Below are 25,476 nucleotides of genomic sequence, written 5' to 3'. Positions count from 1 at the left end.
TGCTGGGTGAACTCAGCGGGTCGGGTAGCATCGGTGGTGGGACTAGACAGGCGACGTTTCAGGTCAGGTCAGTGTATGGAGATGAGTCCTGAACCGAAACATCGTCTGTCAATTTCCCTCCACAGATGCTGCCTGGCCCGCTGAGTTCCTCCGGCACTCTGTATTTTGCTCAGGATTCCAGCATCTGCAGTTCCTTGTGTGCTGGGGATTCAGACTTTCACTGCAAACATGAAAAAGGTAGTTACACCTCTGACTTGGTGGTGGCATTTTCGCTTCTGGATCACAAGAGGTTGGGGTTTGGAGAATGGAGCTTAGTGCGGTGGCGAGGGCGCGCTGCACGATCGGAGGTGCTGACTTTCCGCTAAGAAACTGGAGTGAAACTTCATCCGAAGAGAGAGAGACAGAGAGAAAGAGACAGAGGGAGGGAGAGAGAAAGAGACGGAGGGAGGGAGGGAGAGAGAAAGTTAACATATTCATCGGCACATGTCGGGAAATCAGTAACTAGTAGATCTCATTGAAATGTGTAGGAAGGAACTGCAGATGCTGGTTTACACCGAAGATATTTACAAAATGATGGAGTAACTCAGCGGGACAGGCAGCATCTCTGGAGAGAAGGAATGGGTGACGTTTCGAGTCATAAGATCATAGGTGATAGTAGTAGAATTAGGCCATTCGGCCCGTCAAGTCTACTCGGCCATCCAATCATCTCTGATCTATCTCTCCCTCCTAACCCCAATCTCCTGCCTTCTCCCCATAAACTCTGACACCACTGAAGGGTCGAGGCCTTTCTTCAGTTTAAGGATAAGGGGGAAGTCTTTTAGGACCGAGATGAGAAAATCATTTTTTACACAGAGAGTGGTGAATCTCTGGAATTCTCTGCCACAGAAGGTAGTTGAGGCCAGTTCATTGGCTATATTTAAGAGGGAGTTAGATATGGCCTTTGTGGCTAAAGGGATCAGGGGGTATGGAGAGAAGGCAGGTACAGGAAATAATTTAATTTTTGGTTGTGTGGCAATTAAATTATTTCAATTATTTCAATTCAGGATACTGAGTTGGATGATCAGCCATGATCATATTGAATGGCGGTGCAGGCTCGAAGGGCCGAATGGCCTACTCCTGCACCTATTTTCTATGTTTCTATGTTTCAGACATTAGAATGACGTGCTGCAAATCGCCAACGTACCTACACTGCAGTCGCGACGTCCCTCTGGTGAATGTTCGCGAGTGAGCGGCCGGGAACTACACGGTTTCTGCTGCACATGTGCGGCTCAAGGCGATGTGCAAACTGACCAGGGTTTAACCCGAGACACAAGAGACCGCAGCTGCCGAAATCCTGAGCAAGAAAAAAAAACAAAGTGCCGGAGGAACTCAATAGACAATAGGTGCAGGAGTAGGCCATTCGGCCCTTCGAGCCAGCACCGCTATTCAATGTGATCATGGCTGATCATCCACAATCAGTACCCCGTTCCTGCCTTCTCCCCATATCCCCTGACTCCGCTAGCCATAAGAGCTCTATCAAACTCTCTTTTGAATGCATCCAATGAATGGGCCTCCACTGCCTTCTGAGGCAGAGAATTCCACAAATTCACATCTTTCTGGATGAAAAGGTATTTCCTCATATCAGTTATAAATGGTCTACCCCTTATTCGTAAACTGTGGCCCCTGGTTCTGGACTCCCCCAACATCGGGAACATGTTTCCTGCATCTAGCGTGTCCAATCCCTTAATAATTTTATATGTTTCTATAAGATTTCCTCTCATCCTTCTAAATTCCAGTGCATACAAGCCCAGTCGCTCCTTTCTTTCAACATATGACAGTCCCGCAATCCCGGGAAATAACCTCGTGAACCTATGCTGCACTCCCTCAATAGCAAGAATGTCCTTCCACAAATTAGGAGACCAAAACAGCACACACTAATCCAGGCGTGGTCTCACGAGGGCCCTGTACAACTGCAAATGGACCTCCTTGCTCCTGTACTCAACTCCTCTCGTTATGAAGGCCAACATGCCATTAGCTTTCTTCATTGCTTGCTGTACCTGCATGCTTACTTTCAGTGACTGATGTACAAGGACCCACAGGTCTCGTTGTACTTCCCCTTTCCCTAACCTGATACCATTCAGATGATAATCTGCCTTGCCGTTCTTGCCAGCAAAGTGGACAACCTCACATTTATCCACATTATACTGCATCTGCCCTGCCATGGTGATGTACTGTTTAATTTTGGAGTGACTTACCCCGCACACTAACATTATCCTGCACACTAGGAACATTTTTTAAAATAATTTTATCAAGCCAAATAACCTACAAACCTGTACGAGGAAACCGGAGCACCCGGAGAAAACCCACGCAGGTCATGGGGAGAACGTGCATAGGACAGGGTTTGGAGGGTTATGGACCAAGCGCAGGCAAGTGGGATTAGGGTAGCTGGGACAGTCTGAAGAAGGGTTTCGGCCCGAAACGTTGCCTATTTCCTTCGCTCCATAGCTGCTGCACCCGCTTAGTTTCTCCAGCATTTTTGTGTAGCTGGGACATTATTGGCCGGTGTGGGCGAGTTGGGCTGAAGGGCCTGTTTCCACACTGTATCACTCCGTGACTCTATGACTCCATGGCTCCGTGCAGGAGTCAGGAGTAGGACTCCAGGGACCCCTGGTCAGGATCGAACTCGGGTATTTGGAGCTGTAAGGTTAGGCAGCGACTCTCCCGCGGCCTCGCTGCGGTTCACCAGGTTAATTCCCGGGATGGTGGGACTGTCATATGATGAAAGAATGGAGCGACTCTGTTTGCATTGCAAGATGAGAGGGGATCTTATAGAGACATACAATTATTAAGGGGTTGGACAGGCTAGATGCAGGAAAAATGTTCGCCATGTTGGGGAGTCCAGAACCAGGGGTCACAGTTTAAGAATAAGGGGTAGGCCATTTGTGACGGAGATGAGGAAAAACGTTTTCACCCAGAGTTGTGAATCTGTGGAATTCTCTGCCACAGAAGGCAGTGGAGGCCAATGCACTGGATGTTTTCAAGAGAGAGTTAGATAGTGCTCTTAGGGCTAACGAAATCGAGGGATATGCGGAAAAAGCAGGAACGGGGTACTCATTCTGGATGATCAGCCATGGTCATATTGAATGGCTCGAAGGGCCGAATGGCCTACTCCTGCACCTATTTTCTATGATAGGGCCTGTTTCGGCACTCTATATCTAAACTAAACTTAAAAATGGGTCAACGGGCCAGGCAACATGGGTGGAAGCGGAGTTGGGACGGGCCAGATGTTTGTCCAGTTCCACTAACTTCAGGATCCGTTGCCCGTCACATGAGGAAAGTGTGATTCGTTTAAACCAGGAGCAGGGTTACATTCATTGTGAAGAAGGGTGCCGACCCGAGACGCTGTCTGTCCATTTCCCTCCACAGATGCTGCCCGACCCGCTGAGTTCCTCCAGTCCAGCAATTTGTGTTTTGTTCAAGATGATGCTTCTTGAGTCCACACTGTGGCTGAACCGCCCCCTCACGTTCATTTTAACAGAAGTCAAGTTTAAAAGATTTCTGTCCCCGTCCCACACTTTGCCGGGTTTGTTATTTAACGTGGACAAAATAATTAAACTGGGGATTGCTGGATGGAGTGACGTGTTGCGGCCGCAATCACTGGTGGAACTGTCACAGACTGGAACCCACAGCGGGAAATGTCGGCAACAGAGCGGTGTGTGTTTGTGTGTCTGTCTGTTAGTGTGTGTGTGTTTGTGTCTGTGTCTGTCTGTCTGTCTGTCTGTTAGTGTGTGTGAGTGAGTGTGTATGTGTTTGTGTGTGTGAGTGTGAGTGAGTGTGTATGTGTTTGTGTGTGTGAGTGTGAGTGTGTGTGTATGTGTGTGTTAGTGTGAGCGTTTGTGAGTGAGTGTGTATGTGTGTTTGTGTGAGTGAGTGTGAGAGTGAGTGAGTGAGTGTGTATGTGTTTGGCCCTGTTAGTGTGTGCGTGTGTGTGTGTGTGTGGCTGTATGTGTATGTGCCTGCTAGTGTGCGTATGTGTTTGTCTCTGAGTGCGTGTGTCTGTGTGTGTGAGTGAGTGTGTCTGTATGTGTTTGTGTCTGAGTCCTTGTGTGTGTCTGTTAGTGTGTATATTTGTGTCTCTGTGAAGAATGCTGTGGTGGATGTTTATGTTGGATTCTATTGTATATTGTGTGTTCTCTTTTCCAATTGTATCGCTGGATGGCAAATTCATCTCACTGTACCTTAGTTGGTGCATGTGACGAATACATTTGACTTTGACATTGACTTTGACTGAGTGCGCGTGTATCTGTATCTGTTTGTGTCTGTTAGTGTGTGTGTGTTTGTGTCTCTGAGTGTGTGGTGTGTCTGTGAGTGTATTCGTGTGTCTGTGTGTGTGTATGTGTGTGTGTGTCTGTGAGTATATCTGTGTGTATGTGTGTATCCGTGTGTCTGTGTGTGTGAGTATATCTGTGTGTGTGTATATCCGTGTCTGTGAGTGTGTGTGTGAGTATATCTGTGTGTGTGCGTGTGTGTGTATGTGTGTCTGTGAATATATCTGTGCGTCTGTGAGTATATCTGCGTGTGTGTGTGTATGTGTGTGTGTCTGTGAGTGTATCCGTGTGTGTGTGTGTGTCTGTGAGTGTGTGTGTGTGTGTGTGTGTGTGTTTGTGCTTTGGGGCAGGTTTCAGGACCCAACCCGGAGACCACCCCCTCATCCCCAGACCCCCTTCCATCCGCGGCGGCTCCACGCTGTATTTCACATTCCCGCCCGCCGCCCGCGGCGCTGCTAAACCGAATAAAAGTGTCCCGGAAACCCGGCTACTCGCTGCTGCAAATTGAAGCGACGCTTCGCTCTTTCATTCAGAATCAGACGCGAGGTTTGCAGGAAGCGGATGGACCGAAGGACCGGTGGGTGGGGTGGGGGCTGCCGGCGGGAGACGGGTCTCTTGGGGCCGGCTTCACCCTCACTGTCGCTGGGCTTGCACCGTGTAATGGACGAGCGGCCGCCCGCCGGGTGTGAGCGGGAGAGAGGGGGGTGGAGAGGGGAGAGGGAGATGGAAGGAGAGGGAGGGGGATAAGGAGGGGAGAGGGGAGAGGGGAGGGAGAGGGAGAGGAGATGGAGAGGGAGAGGGAGGGGGAGAGGAAGAGGGGGTGAAGAGGGGGGTGGACAGGGGGTGGAGAGGGAGGGAGGGAGAGAGGGAGGGGGAGAGGGAGGGGGAGAGGGAGGGAGAGGGAGGGGGAGAGGGGGGTGGAGAGGGGGAGGGACGGGGAGGGTAGAGAGGGGGGTGGAGAGGAGGGAGGGACGGGGAGGGGAGTAGAGAGGGGGTGGAGAGGGGAGAGAGGGAGGGAGAGGGGGGTGGAGAGGGGCAGAGAGGGAGATTGGGGGGGGGGGTAAATACACCTCCTTTTAAACCATCTGTAGTCATCAAAGAATGACAAAATAATTCTCCATATTCTGCAACGTAACAAACTATAAACGAGGATTGAGATACGAGGCCACACAAATAAACTCTGCAACTATAAACAAAAGATTAGACACAAATTGCTGGAGTAACTCAGCGGGACAGGCAGCATCTCTGGCGAGAAGGAATGGGTGACGCTTCGGGTCGAGACCCTTCTTCAGACAAAGTTGTGTTGAAAGTATCTGCAGATCCGGGAGAGGCCGCTCTTCTGACTGCCCATCACACACACACACACATTGGCCTGGGATGGAGTTCCCTGTCTAGCTGGGTCGCCCCGCCCGCAATGTACTACCTTCCCGGGCCGAATGGCCGCCTCCCTCCCTCCCTCCATCCATCCATCCCCCACAGAACGGGAGACCCGAACCCCAACGGGAGGGGAGGGGAAGGGGTGACGAAGGGAATGGGGGTACAGGAGGTGGGGGGTGGTTTACAACGGAGCAAAGTTACTAAGATGGCGAACGCCAGGTTACTCAGTCCAACGCACACTGGAAACAGCGAGGAGACAGGGAGAGAGAGGGGGGAACTAAACACAATCAACTCTTCCAACCCATCTCCTGCCCTCCCCCTAACCTTGTCCAGGGTGCTATAATAGACGATAGCTTTCCCCCCCTCCCAAACGCAGTTCCCATTAAACTCAGTATGTGTTGGAAGGAACTGCAGATGCTGGTTTAAACCGAAGATAGACACAAAATGCTGGAGTAACTCACCGGGTCGGGCAGCATCTCTGGAGAGAAGGAATGGGTGACATTTCTGGTCGAGGCCCTTTCTCCAGAGAAGCTGCCTGACCCCCTATAGTCACTTCTGTGTTTTTTGTGTGTGTCTTATCTCCTATTAAACCCAGCACAGGTGGGATTAACATGGTCAAACCGCGCTGGGCTGTGAGCTGCACTGAGAAACCCCCCAAACAACTTGCATACCAAGCTCTGACACCGAAAATAACCCTTTATTCAGCATCTAAACCCTGTCTGAGAGGGGTTTGGGGGGAGGGGGGGTAAGATTCCTAACAGAAACCTACATCAAAGGTCCAATATATTTTAACTAAAGTGAAAACAACAACCACTCTTTGGGCTAAATATAGCGCCCGAATTTTCATCCCGCCACTCCATCCCTCGGGACCCTTGAGCCCTAACTCCGGGGGGGGGGGTGGAGACGGCCATTGCCCCCCCCCCACCCCCCCATCTCCCTCTGCCCCCCGAGCTCCGTGTCTCACCCCCCTCCCCCCCAAAAAAACTGGACGTGGAAATAAAGCCCCAGATCAACGTGGCTGCGCGGCTGGGCGCTGGGTTCGGTTGTGTGTTAGTTGGCCGGCAATGTGGCCTTATTACACAAAGCCACCTAGTCCCATCGCCGGCACCCGCCTCTCCCCCCCTTCCCTAAGTATCGCCCCCCAAGTTGCAACTGGGACCGGGCCGATCGGCCGCCGCGATCGTCAGATTTTCGAGCAGAAATCCCAAATTTTGCCACCGGCTGCAATGCCCCGGCGCACTTTTGCACCGATTGCGCGGCCGCCGGGCGGCCCAGGGTCCCGGTTGGCGACGGGGGGCGGAGAGGAGAGAGTTGGCTTGCTGGCCGGGCGGGCGGGCGGGCCGGCAGGCGCCGGGAAGAGGCCGGGCTGGGCCGTTTCTGCGGGCGAAGAAACACAGATGCGAGACGAGTTCGCCATTTCTGCCTCCCCATTGCTGCCAACAGCCGCTGTTCCCAGTCAGGTCCGCGCTTAGCCTATAAATTTCCCCGCGTCAGCCGGCGCCGCAGACGGTGACTTGAAACCGGAGGGGGCAGGGTGTAGAGTGGAGACTTTGGAGCGACCCACAGCTGCCCGGCTTAACTCAACGTTTTGTGATTTAAAAAAAAAAAAAACACATTTCAAAAAAAAAAAGCTGAGGAGGCCCGTGTCCAGAATGGCTGACAACTCCACTGGGAAGACCAAACGTGGCAAAGCAGCAAAGAAACTCCCCACACACCCCAAATACTCTGAGATGATCATTGGGGTGATCACTGATTCTGCCAGCCGCTCCGGCCTGTCCCGCCAAGCCATCCAGAAACTGGTCAAGAGTCAGTACAAGCTTGCGGACAATGCTGACGGTCAGATTAAGCTGTCGCTGGTCAAGCTGGTGACCAAGGGGGTCCTGGAGAAGACCAAAGGCGTGGGCGCCTCGGGCTCCTTCAAGATATCCAAGAGCGGCGAGCCCCAGAAGGCGGTCAAGAAGGTAAAGAAGCCGGTGAGGAAGACGGCCTCGCCCAAGAAGCCGGTCAAAGCCAAGAAGCCGACCAAACCCTTGACCAAGGCCAAAAAGACCAAGGTGCACAAAGCAGTGAAGAAGGCGGCAGGTGCAGCCAAGGGCGCCAAGAAAGCCAAGCCGGCAAAAACGAAGGCGTTGAAGGCCAAGCCGGTGAAGAGGGGAGCCAAGAAAGCCAAAATCTCCAAGCCTCGCGCCAAAACCAGCGCAAAGAAAATGGCTCCCAAAAAGAAATGAATGTTTCCATTCAAACGAGTAGCAACACGGACTTTTAGCCATTTTTGTATATAGTTGTTTTAATTTTTTTAATCAAATTTTGTTTGATCTTTTACTGGGGTGGATGCAGATGAGTAATGATAGCGTTGTTGACATTTGCTATTCTTTGTAGTCATTGTCATGTCATGATTTTATGTACAACTTTGGTTAATTGAGCTGAGGCATGTATTGGAAAGCAAATTTCTTATGAATCCAATTACCGTCCTTAAATTTCAAATAAAAAGATATCAACGCAATAACATGGCTTGTTGCATCTTTTCTTTTTCAGTGCTAACCATGCTTTTCTTTGTAGGTTTGGAGTGATCTTTGTGCCTGGGTTCATGTCTGATGGAATGGGGTGGGTCAAAATGGAGGTCATGGAGTCTATAGAAATGCTAGAGAAGGGAATGAAGTCTCGGAATTGGCTTCTCAGAAGCCCCACAGAAGCGGAAGTCTTTTGCCAGATTTTAATCCCCTTCCTTTCTCCCCTTCTCCAAAGGCCTATCAAATCCAGACGAGCGTGCTGTCTACTTGACAAGCCCAACATTCTGGAAAGCAAGATACTGGGAGGAACTGTGTCCATTCAAAATGTCTGAGCTGCTGGTTTAGAACAAGCTCAGGTGGCTCCAAGCCTAGGGATGGTTGGGGTTAGTAGATGCTTTCCAGACCCCAATAGACAAGAGTTTTGGTGTGAGTGGGTAACCAGAGAAATGGAGCGAAGACAAATTGGTGGATGTGAGGCAAGATCAGGCATCTGAGGTGCCTGATAAGGCTCAAGTGGGACCTGCAGATTTTGCCAGGGTGGTAGTGGGTTGCATGGCTAGTTTGGGAGATAGTTTGCTCCTAACAATTACTTCGGGCATCAGTGTATGGGTTCTCAATGCATGGGTGATCAATGCATGGATTCTGAGGTTCTCAATGCATGGGTGATCAATGCATGGGTTATCAATGCATGGGTTCTGAGGTTCTCAATGCAGGGGTTCCCAGAGGTTCTCAATGTCATTGCTCCTTCACTGGACCCAGGGATTCCCTGGATTCAGCGGGCATCTTGCAATTCTTCAAGGAGGCTTTGAGAACATCTGATGTTGTGAGACCCGAAACATCCGATGACCCCAAGTCACATCACAGAGGATGCGTCCCAGCGCATCTAGAAGATGTATATTTTTCACAAAGTAATGGGACCTCACTGTTCCCAATCTAAGTTGGCTGAGGGGAGCAGATGTAGTCTTAATCAAGTTTGGCCACCACCTTAAACTAAGTGAGGATTTGAGTGATGATGAGGATGCAAAGAGGGTTCGAGAGGGTGTGGACGAGCTGGATAACATCATGGGGCTCAGTGTGTGAGGTTGGCAACATGTGAGGTTCTCCACTTTGGTGGAAACAAGAAGGTCGTGTATTTATTGAATGGTGAGAGATTGGGGAAACGCTGCTGTTCAATAGAACCTGGGTTCCTTGTACATAAGGCACCGAAAACCATCATACAAGTGCAGCCGGCAATTAGGTAGGGCAAGTTGGCAAATTGTACTTCCTTACACATAGATTGGAGTGCAAGGGCATGCAAGAAACTGCAGATGCTGGAATATTGACCCCAAACAACAAAGTGATGGAGGAACTAACTCAGTGTGTTCGGCAGCATCTGTGGGGGGAATGGAGTGGTGACATTTCGGGTCGGGACCTGCTTCAGATTAACATCGGTCTGAAGAAGGGTCCTGACCTGAAACGTCGTCTATCCATTCCCTCCCCAGATGCTGCCCGACCCACAGAGTTCCCCCAGCACTGTTTTGTGTGAGGGATTTTTACGGTGATTACTTATGGCATCGGTGGGTCGATACCAACCTAAAGAAGGATGTGATAGCCCGAGATGGAGTTGAAGCAAAGATTCACCAGACTGGTTCTGGGCTGGCTGGGCTGCTTCATGGCTCGGCTAGGCTAATATATTAGAGTTTGGACGAATGAGAAATGATACAATGTACTTTGACGTGTGCCGAAGGAGATACATGGAGGTTGTTTCTTCTGGGTAAGAGGTCAAGAATTAGGAGTCCCAAGCTCAAAATAAGGTGTGGGCCACTTCCGATTGCAATAAGGAAGAAGGGTTTCGGCCCGAAACGTTGCCTATTTCCTTCGCTCCATAGATGCTGCTGCACCTGCTGAGTTTCTCCAGCACTTTTGTCTACCTTCGGACTTCACATAGAACCTTTTGAATCTTTGTGCCCTGATTCTTGTTTAAACTCAGTCACTGGTAGAGCAATGCGGTGATGTGGGGACATCAAGGAAATGGTGTTGAGATAGAAAGTCAGTCATAGAGTCATACAGCGTGGAAACAGGCACTTTCCCCCAACTTACCCACACCAACCAACATGTCACAGAAATATAGAAACATATAGGTGCAGGAGTAGGCCATTCGGCCCTTCGAGCCTGCACCGCCATTCAATATGATCATGGCTGATCATCCAACTCAGTATCCTGTACCTGCCTTCTCTCCATACCCCCTGATCCCTTTAGCCACAAGGGCCACATCTAACTCCCTCTTAAATATAGTTCAAGTGAGTTTATTGTCATGTGTCCCTGTATAGGACAATGAAATTCTTGCTTTGCTTCAGCACACAGAACATAGTAGGCATTTACTACAAAACAGATAAATGTGTCCATAGACCATAATATAAATATATACACACATGAATAAATAAACTGATAAAGTGCAAATAACAGAAAATGGGTTATTAATATAGCCAATGAACTGGCCTCAACTACCTTTTGTGGCAGAGAATTCCACAGATTCACCACTCTCTGTGTAAAAAATGATTTTCTCATCTCGGTCCTAAAAGACTTCCCTCTTATCCTTCAACTGTGACCCCTTGTTCTGGATCTCCCCAACATCGGGAATAATCTTCCTGCATCTAGCCTGTCCAACCCCTTAAGAATTTTGTAAGTTTCTATAAGATCCCCCCCTCAATCTTCTAAATTCTAGCGTGTACAAGCCAAGTCTATCCAGTCTTTCTTCATATGAAAGTCCTGCCATCCAAGGAATCAGTCTGGTGAACCTTCTCTGTCCCTATATACACCAGTGCCATCGGCCCATATCCCTCCAAACCCTGCCCCATCCGTGTACCTGCCCAAATATTTCTTAAAGGTCCTCATCTCGTCGAATGGAGGAACTGATTCATGGGCCACGGGATCTGTTTCTCATATATATCTGAGAAGAACAGGGATAAGTTCTTACAAGAGACCAGGCAACGCTCGGTGCTGAAGTTGTGCTGCCTTTCCCAGAGTTACGGTTCTTCATGATGAGGAGCACAAATATCAGTGTCAGAAATGATCAGTGAAGCACATTCAGTGCCACCGCTGAAGAGTCTGTACAGGTGAAGATTGACCATTGGTAGGCAAGAGATTACTGTGCAGGACGGAGAAGGTAGCATCCAGAAAGCAATAATAGTCACACAATAGATCGAGTTTAGAAGGATGAGCGGCGATCTCATTGAAACATATAAGATTGTTCAGGGCTTGGACACGCTAGAGGCAGGAAACATGTTCCCGATGTTGGGGGAGTCCAGAACCAGGAGTCAGAGAGTGATGAGTCTGTGGAATTCTCTGCCTCAGAGGTGGAGGCAGGTTCTCTGGATGCTTTCAAGAGAGATCTAGATGGGGCTCTTAAAAATAGCGGAGTCAAGGGATATGGGGAGAAGGTAGGAACGGGGTACTGATTGGGGATGATCAGCCATGATCACATTGAATGGCGGTGCTGGCTCGAAGGGCCGAATGGCCTACTCCTGCACCTAGTGTCTATTGTCTATTGTGTACAGGTTTCCTCTCACTTTCCAAAGACCTGCAGGTTTGTAGGTTAATTGGCTTGGGTAAAGAATGTAAATTGTCCCTAGTGTGTTAGGATAGTGTTAGTGTATGGGGCAATTGCTGGTCGGCACGTACTCGGTGGGCCGAAGGGCCTGTTTCCACACTGTGTCTCTAACCTAACTTAAACTAAACAAAACTTTGAATCACTTCCCTCTGGAAGGCGACTCCGGATTGTCAAAGCTGCCACAGCCAGACATAAAAACAGTTTTTATCCACACGAGTAGTTGCTCTACTCAACAGCCAAAAATCTGTCGCCTCCCTTTGATCTGGTATTTTGTTGGCTCACATGCTTGATCAATGGTGTTTTATCATTAATGTTTTATTATTATTAATGTTTAGTGTTTTCTGAGTCATTCGTAACTGTCACTGTATGTCATGTTGTTACTTGTGGGCGGAGCACCAAGGCAAATTCCTTGTATGTGAATACGTGGCCAATAAACTTACTTACTTACTTAAACTAAACTAAACTAAACTAAAGAAGGGTCTCGACCCAAAACCTCACCCCTTCCTTCTCTCCAGAGACGCTGCCTGTCCCTCTGAGTTACTCCAGCACTATTGTGTCTATTGAGTGTGAGGGGAAACCGCATCACCCGGAGAAAACCCACACGATCACGTGGAGAACGTACAAACTCCGTCTATTGTCTATTGCCCACTTTATAGTAGCCAATTCATCCATCGACTCACATGTCTTTGGGATAGAGTCATAGACATAGAGTTATATTGCATGGAGACTGGAGATCCTGGAGAAAACTCACGCAGGTCACGGGGAGAACATGCAAACTCCGTACAGACAGCACCCGTAGTCAGGATCGAACCTGGGTCTCTGGTGCTGGAAGGCAGCAACTCTACCACTGCGCCACTGTGCCGCCCTATGGTTCAATGTCTCAGTACCAAAGCCCCAAGCTCAGCATCTCCCAACACATGAACCCCTCATCTGGTCACCTCTAAGACCGAACCCACCTACACCTGTCCTCAGACCCGCTTCTGTTGCTCAACTGGGATCTTATTTGGTGAAAGCCCCAAGGATGTTTCACTACGCTGCAAGCTCTTTAAAAATACAAGCTGTTATTTTACTGCCAAGAGAACAGGATTGGTGCTAAAATTAACTCCGCCGCCCCCCCGGGAGTGGGGAGAGGAACAAGTTTCCAGGATTGCGTTGGTTCCCAGGTGCTCTGCACTCACCCACGTAGCCAGCTCAATGGATCCCTTGTGTTTAAGGAACGGCAAAACGGGAAAACAAAGGTGGCGCAGCGGTAGAGTCGCTCCCTCACAGCGCCAGAGACCCGGGTTCGATCCTGGCTACGGGTGCTGTCTGTACGGAGTTTGCATGTTCTCCCCATGACCTGCGTGGGTTTTCTCCAGGAGCTCCAGTCTCCACACTGTATGACTTTATGACTATGACTCTATCCCAAAGACATGTGAGTCGATGGATTAATTGGCTACTATAAATGGCACCTTGTGCGCAGTGGACAATAGACAATAGACAATAGGTGCAGGAGTAGGCCATTCAGCCCTTCGAGCCAGCACCGCCATTCAATGTGAGCATGGCTGATCATCCCCAATCAGTACCCCGTTCCTGCCTTCTCCCCATATCCCCTGACTCCGCTATTTTTAAGAGACCTATCTAGCTCTCTCTTGAAAGCATCCAGAGAACCTGCCTCCACCGCCCTCTGAGGCAGAGAATTCCACAGACTCACCACTCTCTGTGAGAAAAAGTGTTTCCTCGTCTCCGTTCTAAATGGCTTACTCTTTATTCTTAAACTGTGTGGCCCCTGGTTCTGGACTCCCCCAACATCGGGAACATGTTTCCTGCCTCTAGCGTGTCCAAACCCTTAACAATCTTATATGTTTCAATGAGATATCCTCTCATTCTTCTAAACTCCAGAGTGTACAAGCCCAGCTGCTCCATTCTCTCAGCATATGACAGTCCCGCCATCCCGGAGGGGTACAATCTGTGGGGAGTCGACGGAAATATGGGGAGGATTAAATGGGAATAACATAGGTTCATTGTAAATGGGTGGTTGATGGCCACCATGGACTCGATGGGTCGAAGGGCCTGTTTTCCTGCTGTATCTCTGCACGATTTGACCACTGAAATGTTAAAGTGCCTGTCCCACTTTCACGACCTAATTCACGACCTCTGCCGAGTTTGCCCTTGACTCATACTCGCAGCATGGTCGTCACGAGGCTGTAGGAGGTTGTAGGTAGGTTGTGATGCTCGTCGTAGGTACTCGTGGCATCAAGTAGGTCGGGGCGTTTTTTCTAGCCTGATGAAAAATGTCCACGAGTAAAAAAGGTTGTGAATTAGGTTGTGAAAGTGGGACAGGGGCTTAAGTGTTTCTTTCTCCACAGATGCTGCCTGACCCGCAGAGTGCTTCCAGGACTATATTTCAGATTTTCAGCGTGATTTTGAAGCTGTGTGCAGTTTGCTGCTAGCTGCTGCCCTCACTGGGTTCCATCCTGACCTCGAGCGCGGTCTCTGTGGAGTTTGCATGTTCTCCTTGTGTGTGGCCGTGTGGGTTTCCTCCGGGTGCTCCGGTTTCCTACCACATCCCAAAGTTTAGTAGGTTAATTGCCCGTCTGTGAATGGCCCCTTGTGTGTAGGGGGTGGACAAGAAAGTGGGATAACATAGAACTAATGTGAGCGGGTGAATGATTTCCACGCTGTATCTTTCAGTGAGAGATGCTGAGAACACGGGTCAAAGGAACGCAGGGGACGTGTTTTTGTTGATTTTCTCAGAGCGCCGTGGACAGCTCTATGTCTGTGTTGGTCGGAACTGCAGATGCTGGTTTACATCAAAGATAGTGACACAAAATACTGGTGTAACACAGCAGGGCTGGCAGATTCTGTGGATAGAAGAATGGGCGACGTTTCGTGTCGTGTGTGTGTATTTGCCCACTGTCTCCCATGGCTGTGACTCAACACACATACACGCGCACGCACGCATACACACACTCACAAACACGCACACACATGCACACACACACTCACAAACACGCACGTATGCACACACACACTCACAAACACGCACACACACGCACACACACACTCACAAACACGCACGTACGCACACACACTCACAAACACGCACGCACACACTATCAATAACCCGTGCCTGCCTTCTCCCCATATCCCTTGACTCCACTAGCCCCTAGAGCTCTATCTAACTCTCTCTTAAATCCATCCAGTGACTTGGCCTCCACTGCCCTCTGTGGCAGGGATTTCCATAAATTCACAACTCTCTGGGTGAAAAGGTTTTTTCTCACCTCAGTCTTAAATGGCCTCCCCTTTATTCTAAGACTGTGTGGCCCCTGGTTCTGGACTCGCCCGAACATTGGGAACATTTTTCCTGCATTTAGCTTGTCCAGTCCTTTTATAATTTTATATGTTTCTATAAGATATCCCCTCATCCTTCTAAACTCCACACACACGCACACACACGCGCGCGCACACACACACACACACGCGCACACACACACACACACACACACACACACACACACACACACACACACACACACACACACACGTGCACACACACACACACACACATGCACACACACACACAGATACACATGCACACACACACAGATACACACACACGCACACACGCACCCACACACACACACACACAAAACCACACTCACAAGCACACACACACACACACACGCACCCACACACACACACACACACACACACACACACACACACACACACACACACAAGGTTGGTGAGATTACCCTGAGCCCAGTGCCACCACGAGGGCTGGGCACAGACTGGTCTGTTGCTTCATCATGTGCGGATGGGACAGTGAGGGTCTGTGTGTCAGACATTCCACTGGGTAAACAGCTGCAGTGAACAGCTGCACGGCTGCAGCTGGTGGCCATGGAGGCTCGTTGCTGGGGTCAGGATCAAACCCGGGCCTCTGGTGCTGTGCGGCAGGCAGCAGCTCCACCCGCTGCGCCACCCTGCCACCCTTTTGTCAGTTCAAATCCCAGTTGAGCGTGAATTTCCTGTGTTTATTTTTGACGCCATTAATCCCCTCTGTTCAACGCTGAGTATTAGGCATCTGTGTGCAAAGCTTGTAAAAGCATTAACTTTTTGTACTAATCTCAACACTGTTGAGGCAATTGAACAGACCGCGATTGCTCAAATCGTGGCAGCATTAAGCTGCCGATTATTACTCCAAAATACTATTACTACTCAAAGGGACACAAAGTGCTGGAGTAACTTAACGGGTCAGGCAGCATGCTCGGGGGGACATGGACTGGTGGCGCTTTGGGTCGGGACCCTTCTTCAGACACGGGCGAGAGGGTGTTTAGACAGGCGGATGGTTGGAACAAAGGCCAGAGATAAAAACAGAAGGTGTGAGAGAGGCTGGTGGAAGAGTTGCAAATTGTGAAGCTGGAGGAAGGAATGTAGGAGGAGGAAGAGTGGGGGTGAAGTAGGTGGGAGCAGGGGAGGCGCAGGGGAGGCGCAGGGGAGGGGAGGAGGGGAGAATGGGGGGTAGAAACAGGATTCAAGATTCAAGATTCAAGAGAGTTTATTGTCATGTGCCCCAGATAGGACAATGAAATTCTTGCTTTGCTTCAGCACAACAGAACATAGTAGGCATGACTACAGAACAGATCAGTGTGTCCATGTACCATTATATAAATATATACACACATGAATAAATAAAACAGATAAAGTGCAAATAAACAGATAATGGGCTATTAATGTTCAGAGGTTTTTTTTGTTGAGTGGCTGATAGCCTGACGGCTGTGGGGAAGTAGCTATTTCTGAACCTGGACGTTGCAGTCTTCAGGCTCCTGTACCTTCTACCTGAAGGTAGCGGGGAGATGAGTGTGTGGCCAAGATGGTGTGTGTGGCAGGGTGGGTGGCAGGGTGGGAGGGGGGGGGTGGGGGGATGGGGCAGGGGAGTGGGTTATCGGAGGTTACCTGAAAATTGGAGAATTCAATGTTCATACTGGTTGTGTTGTAAACTACCCAAGTGGAATGTGAAGGGCTGTTCCTCCATTTTACGTGGGATAGGTTGAGCCACTATTAATACTCAGATGAGTCGAAACATGTTGATTAATGGCCGGGTCAGCTTTAAATGTGGGAAATATGGGATGGCAGGACTTTCATATGAAGAAAGACTGGATAGACCCGGCTTGTACTCACTAGAATTTAGAAGATTGAGGGGGGATCTTATAGAAACTTACAAAATTCTTAAGGGGTTGGACAGGCTAGATGCAGGAAGATTGTTCCCGATGTTGGGGAAGTCCAGAACAAGGGGTCACAGTTTAAGGATAAAGGGGAAATCTTTTAGGACTGAGATGAGAAAAACATTTTTTCACACAGAGAGTGGTGAATCTGTGGAATTCTCTGCCACATAATGTAGTTGAGGCCAGTTCATTGGCTATATTTAAGAGGGAGTTAGATGTGGCCCTTGTGGCTAAAGGGATCAGGGGGATGGAGAGAAAGCAGGTACGGGATACTGAGTTGGATGATCAGCCATGATCATATTGAATGGCGGTGCAGGCTCGAAGGGCCGAATGGCCTACTCCTGCACCTATTTTCTATGTTTCTATGTTTCTATACAGACCGGTGCTATATACCGATGACAATGAGTGCAAAGAGCAATAAACACACACAATTCATATTCAGATCAACACAAAAAACAGGCAAACACAGAAACATAGAAAATAGGTGCAGGAGTAGGCCATTCGGCCCTTCAAGCCTGCACCGCCATTCAATATGATCATGGCTGATCATCCAACCCAGTATCCTGTACCTGCCTTCTCTCCATACCCCCTGATCCCTTTAGCCACAAGGGCCACATCTAACTCCCTCTTAAATATAGCCAATGAACTGGCCTCAACTACCTTCTGTGGCAGAGAATTTCACAGATTCACCACTCATTCCGCTATTATCATCAGGAAGAGGGTACAGGACCATCATGTTGAAGAATGAGGTCGACACAAAATGCTGGGGTAACTCAGCGGGTGAGGCAGCATCTATGGAGAGAAGGAATTGGCGACGTTTCGGGTCGAGACCCTTGGTACACAATTGAACATACTTGATACTTGAACAGAATTGAACACAACACCACACTGAAGATAGATACATAATGCTGGAGTAACTCAACGGGTCAGGCAGCATCTCTGGAGAAAAGGAACATGTGACGTTACAGGAAAGAAGAAGAGTCCTGACCCCAAACGTCACCTATCCATGTTTAGTTTTACTTTAGTTCAGAGATACTACAGATATTCTCCAGTGATGCTGCCTGACCTGCTGAGTTACTCCATCCAGCATTTAGTGTCTAACTTTAAGATTATTGAGGGCTTGGACACCCTAGAGGCAGAAAACATGTTCCCGATGTTGGGGGGAGTTCAGAACCAGGGGCCACACACAGTTTAAGAATAAGGAGGAAGCCATTTAGAACGGAGACGAGGAAACACATTTTCTCACAGAGAGTGGTGAGTCTGTGGAATTCTCTGCCTCAGAGGGCGGTGGAGGCAGGTTCTCTGGATGCTTTCAAGAGAGAGCTAGATAGGGCCCTTAAAGATAGCGGAGTCAGGGGATATGGGGAGAAGGCAGGAGCGGGGTACTGATTGGGGATGATCAGCCGTGATCACATTGAATGGCGGTGCTGGCTCGAAGGGCTAAATGGCCTACTCATGCACCTATTGTCTATTGTCTATTATCTTTGGTGTAAACCAGCATCTGCAGTTCCTCCCTACACACATGACCACACAGGCGATGGCACCCTAAATACTCAGCAGTGGGATCAGCCAGGACTATGACAGAGAGAGAAGAGAGTGGGGAGGGAGAGTAGGAGGGGGAGAGAAGTGGAAGAGTGGGTAGGGAGGGAGGGGTAGAGGGGTAGGGGGAGTGGTGGAAGAGGGACAGAGGGGTAGGGGAAGAGGTGGGTGGTGAGAGGGGAGGGAGGGGGAGAGAGAGGGGTGGGGGAGGGAGAGGGGTGGGGTAAGTGGGAGAGAAGTGGAAGAGTGGGGAGGGAGGGGTAGGGGGAGTGGTGGAAGAGGGACAGAGGGGTAGGGGAAGGGGGCAGAGAGGGAAGGGGTGGGGTAGAGAGGGAAGGGGGGTGGGGGAGAGAGGGATGGGGGTGAGAGGAGGAGGGGGAGGAGAGGGGTGAGGAGAGGGAGATGGAGAGGGGGAGGAGAGAGGGGAGGGGGAGAGAGGTGTGGGGGTGGGGGGAGATGGGGTACCACCTCCAGTTTAAATTCCATTTGGAATATTTTGGAGGACCAAGAAACCAAGAACCAAGAACCAAGAATGGCCCACCTCTGCTCCTGTTTCTCATGATCTTACTTTACCGGGGCTGGTGGGGCTGAGGGCGGATATATTGATGGGAGAAGAGAGTTGGTCAACGGACATGTCGGCTCAGTGGGACATTGCCACGTCAGCGGGCAGTCTGGGATCAGTGCGGGGGTGGGGGGGGGGGGGGGGGGGGGTGTTGAGACTAGGCTGAACACTCGGATGAAGGGAGGGCATTCATGTTTGCTGAGAGGTTGCAGACAGCTGGGGATGACAAGCTGCGAGGAGCACACAAAGAGCCACTGAGACACGGCTCGATGAAACAGGTGGGTGAAAAACTGAGCAGGTGCCGTCTAATGCAGGATAACGTAGACTTAGCCACTGCTCACACAGCATAGGGCACTGCGGCACATGCTTAGTTTAGCTTTAGTATCTGTTTAAGAATTTCATTGTTCCATCTCAATACATCTGACAATTAAACACTCTTGACCCCTGACCCTTCACTCTTGACCCATGACTCTTCACACTTGGCCCTTGACTCTTCACACTTGACCCTTGACTCTTCACATTTGACCCTTGACTCTTCACTCTTGAGCAACAGGTCAACCAATTGAAACTGAAGTAAGGATATTGATATGGATAGAAAATTGGTTGGCAGACAGGAAACTAAGAGTAGGAATTAACGCTCCCCTTTCAGAATGGCAGGCAGTGACTAGTGGGGTGCTGGGACCACAACTATTCACTATATATATTAATGATTTAGATGAAGGGATTAAAAGTAACATTAATAAATTTTCAGATGACACAAAGCTAAGTGGCAGTGTGAACTGTGAAGAGGATGCAATGAGGATGCAGGGTTACTTGGATAGGTTGGGTGAGTGGGCAGATGCATGGCAGATGCAGTGTAATATGGATACATGTGAGGTTATCCACTTTGGTGACAAGAACAAGAAGGCAGATTATTATATGAATGGTGTCAGATTAGGAAAATGGGAAGTACAACAAGACCTGGGTGTCCTTGTACATCAGTCACTGAAAGTAAGCATGCAGGTACAGCAGGCAGTGAAGAAAGCGAATGGCATGTTGGCCTTTATAACGAGAGGAGTTGAGTATAGTAGCAATGAGGTCCATCTGCAGTTGTACAGAGCCCTAGTGAGACCACACCTGGAGTATTGTGTGCAGTTTTGGTCTTCTAATTTGAGGAAGGACATTCTTGCTATTGAGGGAGTGCAGTGTAGGTTCACAAGGTTAATTCCCGGGATGGCGGGACTGTCATATGATGAAAGAATGGAGCGACTTGGCTTGTATTCACTGGGATTTAGTATAATGAGAGGGGATCTTATAGAAACATATAAAATTATTAAGGGGTTGGACACACTAGATACAGGAAACATGTTTCCGATATTGGGGGCGTCCAGAACCAGGGGTCACAGTTTAAGAATAAAGGGTAGGCCATTTAGAACTGAGACGAGGAAAAATCATTTCATCAGAGAGTTGTGAAGTTGTGGAATTCTCTGCCTCAGAAGGCAGTGGGGACCAATTCACTGGATGCATTCAAAAGAGAGTTAGGTAGAGCTCTTAGGGCTAGCGGAATCAACAGGATATGGGGAGAAGGCAAGAACGGGGTACTGATTGTGGATGATCAGCCATGATCACATTGAATGGAGGTGCTGGCGCGAAGAGCCGAATGGCCTACTCCTGCACCTGTTTTCGATGTATCTATGTAAGAGCGGAGATCATAGCAGAAGAACAGCAGTACAGAACAGGCCCTTCAGCCCACAATGTCCGTGCTGGACATGATGCCAAGTGAAACTAATCTCCTCTAAGAATTATATTTCTTAATGAATTGAGAAGCTTTGACAGCCTCTGCTGTAAATGGTGGAAAGGACAACCAAACTTGGAGTAATGGTAGACAGATGCTGGAGTAACTCAGCGGGTCAGCCAGCAGCATCTCTGGAGGAAAAGGATGGGTGATGTTTTGGTTCGGGACCCTTCTTCAGCCTTGTTGCTCACAGGGGCTCGAGTGGTCAGATGGGAGAATGGAATGGGCCAAAGATCAGATCTCATTGAGAGTGAAGTGCGGAGACTGACATCTCTATTTAGGAATCTTCTCTTCTTCTCCTCCTCCGAAAGCCGTGGTTTAATCTCTTGTGTTTTAACCTTAATCTGTGCATTAACTGTCCACACTTCATGCTGATCTGACCATTAATCTCCCTCGTTTAATGCTAACGTGGAAGCTAATCCCACGAGTGTGTGCGGCTCTGCGCATTAATTGTTTGTGTTTAAGGCTAATCCCAGCATTAAACTTGTATTAAAAGCTGACCTGACATTAATTCCCTGTGTTAATGCTGGCCTGGGTATTAATCTCTGCTATTTAATGCTGCCTTGAGCATTAATCAGCTTTGTTTGTTACTGATCTGAGTAATAATTTATTCCTCATCTGGAAATTAATCACCCGTTCTTAAATATTGACTTGAGTATTAATCTCCTCTAGTCAGTTATTCTGAATGTTAATCAGCACCAGGGGTCTACGAATGTGTTTAGACAGAGGTCATTCGGCCCATCCTGTCCGGCCTAACCCCTTCTCCCAGTACTGGCCCCCTCACTCTGAACGTCACACCCCGTTGAACTCTGCTGAGGGTTTCTGTCGCTGCCATGCATCCAGCGAGTGAGTCTCTCGGAAGGGTCTCGACCCGAGACGTCACCCATTCCTTCTCTCCGGAGATGCTGCCTGTCCCGCTGAGTTACTCCAGCTTTTTGAGTCTATCTTCGGGGGGCTTTTAGACAATAGACAATAGACCATGGGTGCAGGAGTAGGCCATTTGGCCCTTTTCAATGGTTCCTCTTTGATTCTATGCAATGGATTACATATCACAGCTCAAACCTGTCAGCAACAGAGCAGACATGTCAATGGGGTCATGGGAATGTCCGGCCCACTCCCACGTTCACTGGGTAGAGGGTGACTTGCTTTGGACATGGGAGCGGCAGGAAGCTGTGGTGGTGGTTTGCATGGGAAGGGTTGAGTGAACCAAGGACTTGCAGAGACAATAGACAATAGGTGCAGGAGTAGGCCATTCGGCCCTTCGTGCCAGCACCGCCATTCAATGTGATCATGGCTGATCATTCCCAATCAGTACCCCGTTCCTGCCTTCTCCCCATATCTCCTGACTCCGCTATTTTTAAGAGCCCTATCTAACTCTCTATTGCAAGCATCCAGAGAACCTGCCTCCACCGCCCTCTGAGGCAGAGAATTCCACAGACTCACCACTCTCTGTGAGAAAAAGTGTTTCCTCGTCTCCGTTCTAAATGGCTTACTCCTTATTCTTAAACTGTGGACTCCCCCAACATCGGGAACATGTTTCCTGCCTCTACCGTGCCCAAACCCTTAACAATCTTATCAGAGGGAGCGGTCTCCGCAGAAGGCGGAAAGGGGTGGGGGTGGGAAGATGTGGCTGGCGGTGGGATAGAAGCCATAGAGTGATGCAGCGTTGAAACAGGCCCTTCGGCCCAACTTGCCCATACTGGCCAACATCTCCCAGCCACACTTGTCCCACCTGCCCACGTTTGGTCCATATCTCTCCAAACCTGTCCTATCCCATGTACCTGCCTAACTGCTTCTAAAACGTTGGGATAGTCCCAGCCTCAACGACCTCCTCTGGCAGCTCGTTCCATACACCCACCAGCCTTTGTGCGAAAAAGTTACCCCTCAAATTCCTATTCAAATCTTTTCCCCTTCACCTTAAACCTATGTCCTCTGGTCCTCGATTCAGCTACTCTGGGCTAGAGACTCTGTGCATCTACCTGATCTATTCCTCTCATGATTTTATTCGATGAAGGTGTCGGAATGTCCGTTGGGGAAGGGATGGGAAGCTCTGATATTGCAAACTTGGCATCGCTCCTTAATAGCAAGAGCTGGTAGAAAGTACTTGATAAAGACTCACTGCCTTTAACAAAAGGCCTGCAGTGTTTCCCAGTAACAGCAGAGCTGATGCACAATAAATGCGGTGGTTATCCAGGCCACTCGATGCTTTTCCACGCTGTGATAATAAACGTGGAGTGATCACGTTACTGTGGGCGGAGGGTGCAGGCAGAAAGCTGCAGTGAATCCGCTTCCCGTAGCCTGTTGCAATGAACCCTTTGTGTCGCTCGGGGAAGGTTTAACTTGGTGGCGGAACTGCTGAAGCTGCTTCAGTTTTAGTCTCTGTCCTAGTTCACATTGCCCTTCAGTCGTGGCTGACCATGGATGTCTCCAGGGTTACATAGAAACATAGAAAATAGGTGCAGGAGGAGGCCATTCGGCCCTTTGAGCCAGCACCGCCATTCATTGCGATCATGGCTGATCGTCCCCAATCAATAACCCGTGCCTGCCTTCTCCCCACACCCCTTGACTCCACCAGCCCCTAGGGCTCTATCTAACTCTCTCTTAAATCCATCCAGTGACTTGGCCTCCACTGCCCTCTGTGGCAGGGAATTCCATAAATTCACAACTCTCTGGGTGAAAACGTTTTTTCTCCCCTCAGTCTTAAATGGCCTCCCCTTTATTCTAAGACTGTTGCCTCCGGTTCTGGACTCGCCCAACATTGGGAACATTTTTTCTGCATCTAGCTTGGCCAGTCCTTTTATAATTTTATATGTTTCAATATATGGTTGGGGGACGCCTGTGCGTGACTTTGTTTAACGTGGGGTGACTGGAGCACAGACAGCCACCCCATGGTCCTTGACAGATCTGGGTCAGGATCCAGTGGCATGGAGTCCAAGATGACCGGAGACCCTTTTCTGCTGCAGCCTTCATCCGCCTTCCCAGCCGTTGTGACGCTCCACTAAGGTCAGCCATCGTCCTCCGCCTGTTCCACCGTTGAGGTCTTGGTTGGATTGCTCTTTGTCAGGGACCTCCCCCTCGACCTTGGGTGGCCCTACCAGGAGCACAGCTCCAGAGGGCATCGCTCTCAGGATCTCAGGACCACACAAACTTCTCCACCACGACAACACCATTCTCACACAGAAGGGAATGGGTATATGGAAGGAGCTGCCAGAGGGGGGAGTTGAGGTAGATACTGTAACAATATTTAAAGGACATGGATACAAAAGGTTTAGAGGGATATGGAGCAAATGTGGGTAAATGGGATAAGTTTAGATGGAGCATCTTGGAAAGTGTGGACAAGCTGTGACTTAGAATTTCTCCCAGTCTATATCACTGTAATGCGATAATCTGAAACATGCCACTCCTGATGTTTTATACATTCTTGGTATATTTAAGAGGGAGTTAGATGTGGCCCTTGTGGCTAAAGGGATCAGGGGGTATGGAGAGAAGGCAGGTACAGGATACTGAGTTGGATGATCAGCCATGATCATATTGAATGGCGGTGCAGGCTCGAAGGGCCGAATGGCCTACTCCTGCACCTATTTTCTATGTTTGGTCTATGTGACCAAGACATTAGGAGCAACAGCAATTCAAGCTTCTTCCATGGACCCTTCCAGGTGAGGCAGAGGTTCACGTGCATCTCCTCTAACCTCATCTACTGCTTTTGGTGCTCTCAAAGTGGCCTCCTGTACATGGACGAGACCGAGTGTAGACTTGGAGACCGTTTTGCCGAACAGTTGCGCCTGGTCCACCAAGGCCTGCTGGATCTCTCGGTTGTCAACCACTTTAACTCCCATTCCCATACTGACCTTTCCATCCAGGGCCTCCTCCGTTGCCAGAGTGACATCACACGCAAACTGGAGGAACAGCACCTCATATTCCGCTTGTAGACAAAAATGCTGGAGAAACTCAGCGGGTGAGGCAGCATCTATGGAGCCGAAACGTCACCCATTCCTTCGCTCCATAGATGCTGCCTCACCCGCTGAGTTTCTCCAGCATTTTTGTCTACCTACGATTTTTCCAGCATCTGCAGTTCTTTCTTATTCATATTCCGCTTGGGTAGCTTAGAACCCAATACCATGAATATTGAATTCTCAAGTAATATCAATTATTACTCCCCCCCTCCTCGCTTTTTGCTGCCTGCCACCCCTCCATTGTATACTCATCTCCCAACCACGAGTCCCCCATTCATCCTTTCCCCCCCCCCCCTCCTTGTCCCTTCCACCCGCATCTCTCCCTCTGACTTTACTTTAAGCTGTGCCACCTTATGGGGAACCCAGGGGGAGGCACATAAGGGAGGAGGGAGGATGTTGAGGAGGCACATCAGGGACAGTACCGAGAAGCTGGGCCGAATGGCCTTCTGCACCAGCGGCTCCTCCAGTCTCATCGAACCTCAACCCTCGTCCCCAGTATGACTCCTCTGTAATCACCGGCCAACTCCGCCCAGAGTGTCTCCACATGTTGTAGGGGGCAGGTGAGTAGGATCAGTGCCCCCGCCTCTAACCATCTCAGCCAGCCAGGTTCTAGGTTGCTTTGAAGAGCTCAAAGCCCACGCCCCCCTCCCCACAAACT

The 25,476-nt window shown here is 49.5% G+C and overlaps 1 protein-coding gene and 1 long non-coding RNA gene across 2 annotated transcripts in view; one reads left to right on the top strand and one right to left on the bottom strand.

Annotated features, from left to right (window-relative positions):
* Positions 1 to 7,174: 7,174 nt before the first annotated feature.
* Positions 7,175 to 8,190, top strand: LOC116967122 (histone H1.0-like). Its single transcript, XM_033013629.1, has one exon. The coding sequence runs from the start codon at positions 7,337 to 7,339 to the stop codon at positions 7,910 to 7,912; it is 576 nt and encodes a 191-aa protein (XP_032869520.1). The 5' UTR covers positions 7,175 to 7,336; the 3' UTR covers positions 7,913 to 8,190.
* Positions 8,191 to 11,859: 3,669 nt separating this feature from the next.
* The window catches only part of LOC116967125, a 28,606-nt gene continuing 14,989 nt past the window's right edge, over positions 11,860 to 25,476 (bottom strand). The window contains exons 2-3 of the long non-coding RNA XR_004410148.1: positions 23,065 to 23,070; positions 11,860 to 11,895 (exon numbers count right to left, since the gene is read on the bottom strand). This is a non-coding gene — a long non-coding RNA (uncharacterized LOC116967125). The remainder of the gene's footprint in view (positions 11,896 to 23,064; positions 23,071 to 25,476) is intronic.

The sequence above is a fragment of the Amblyraja radiata genome, chromosome 38 (assembly GCF_010909765.2).
Source record: "Amblyraja radiata isolate CabotCenter1 chromosome 38, sAmbRad1.1.pri, whole genome shotgun sequence".
In the NCBI taxonomy this organism is placed as follows: domain Eukaryota; kingdom Metazoa; phylum Chordata; class Chondrichthyes; order Rajiformes; family Rajidae; genus Amblyraja; species Amblyraja radiata.
Note: the sequence above shows the minus strand (reverse complement) of the source record. Positions and strands in the feature narration are given on the sequence as shown.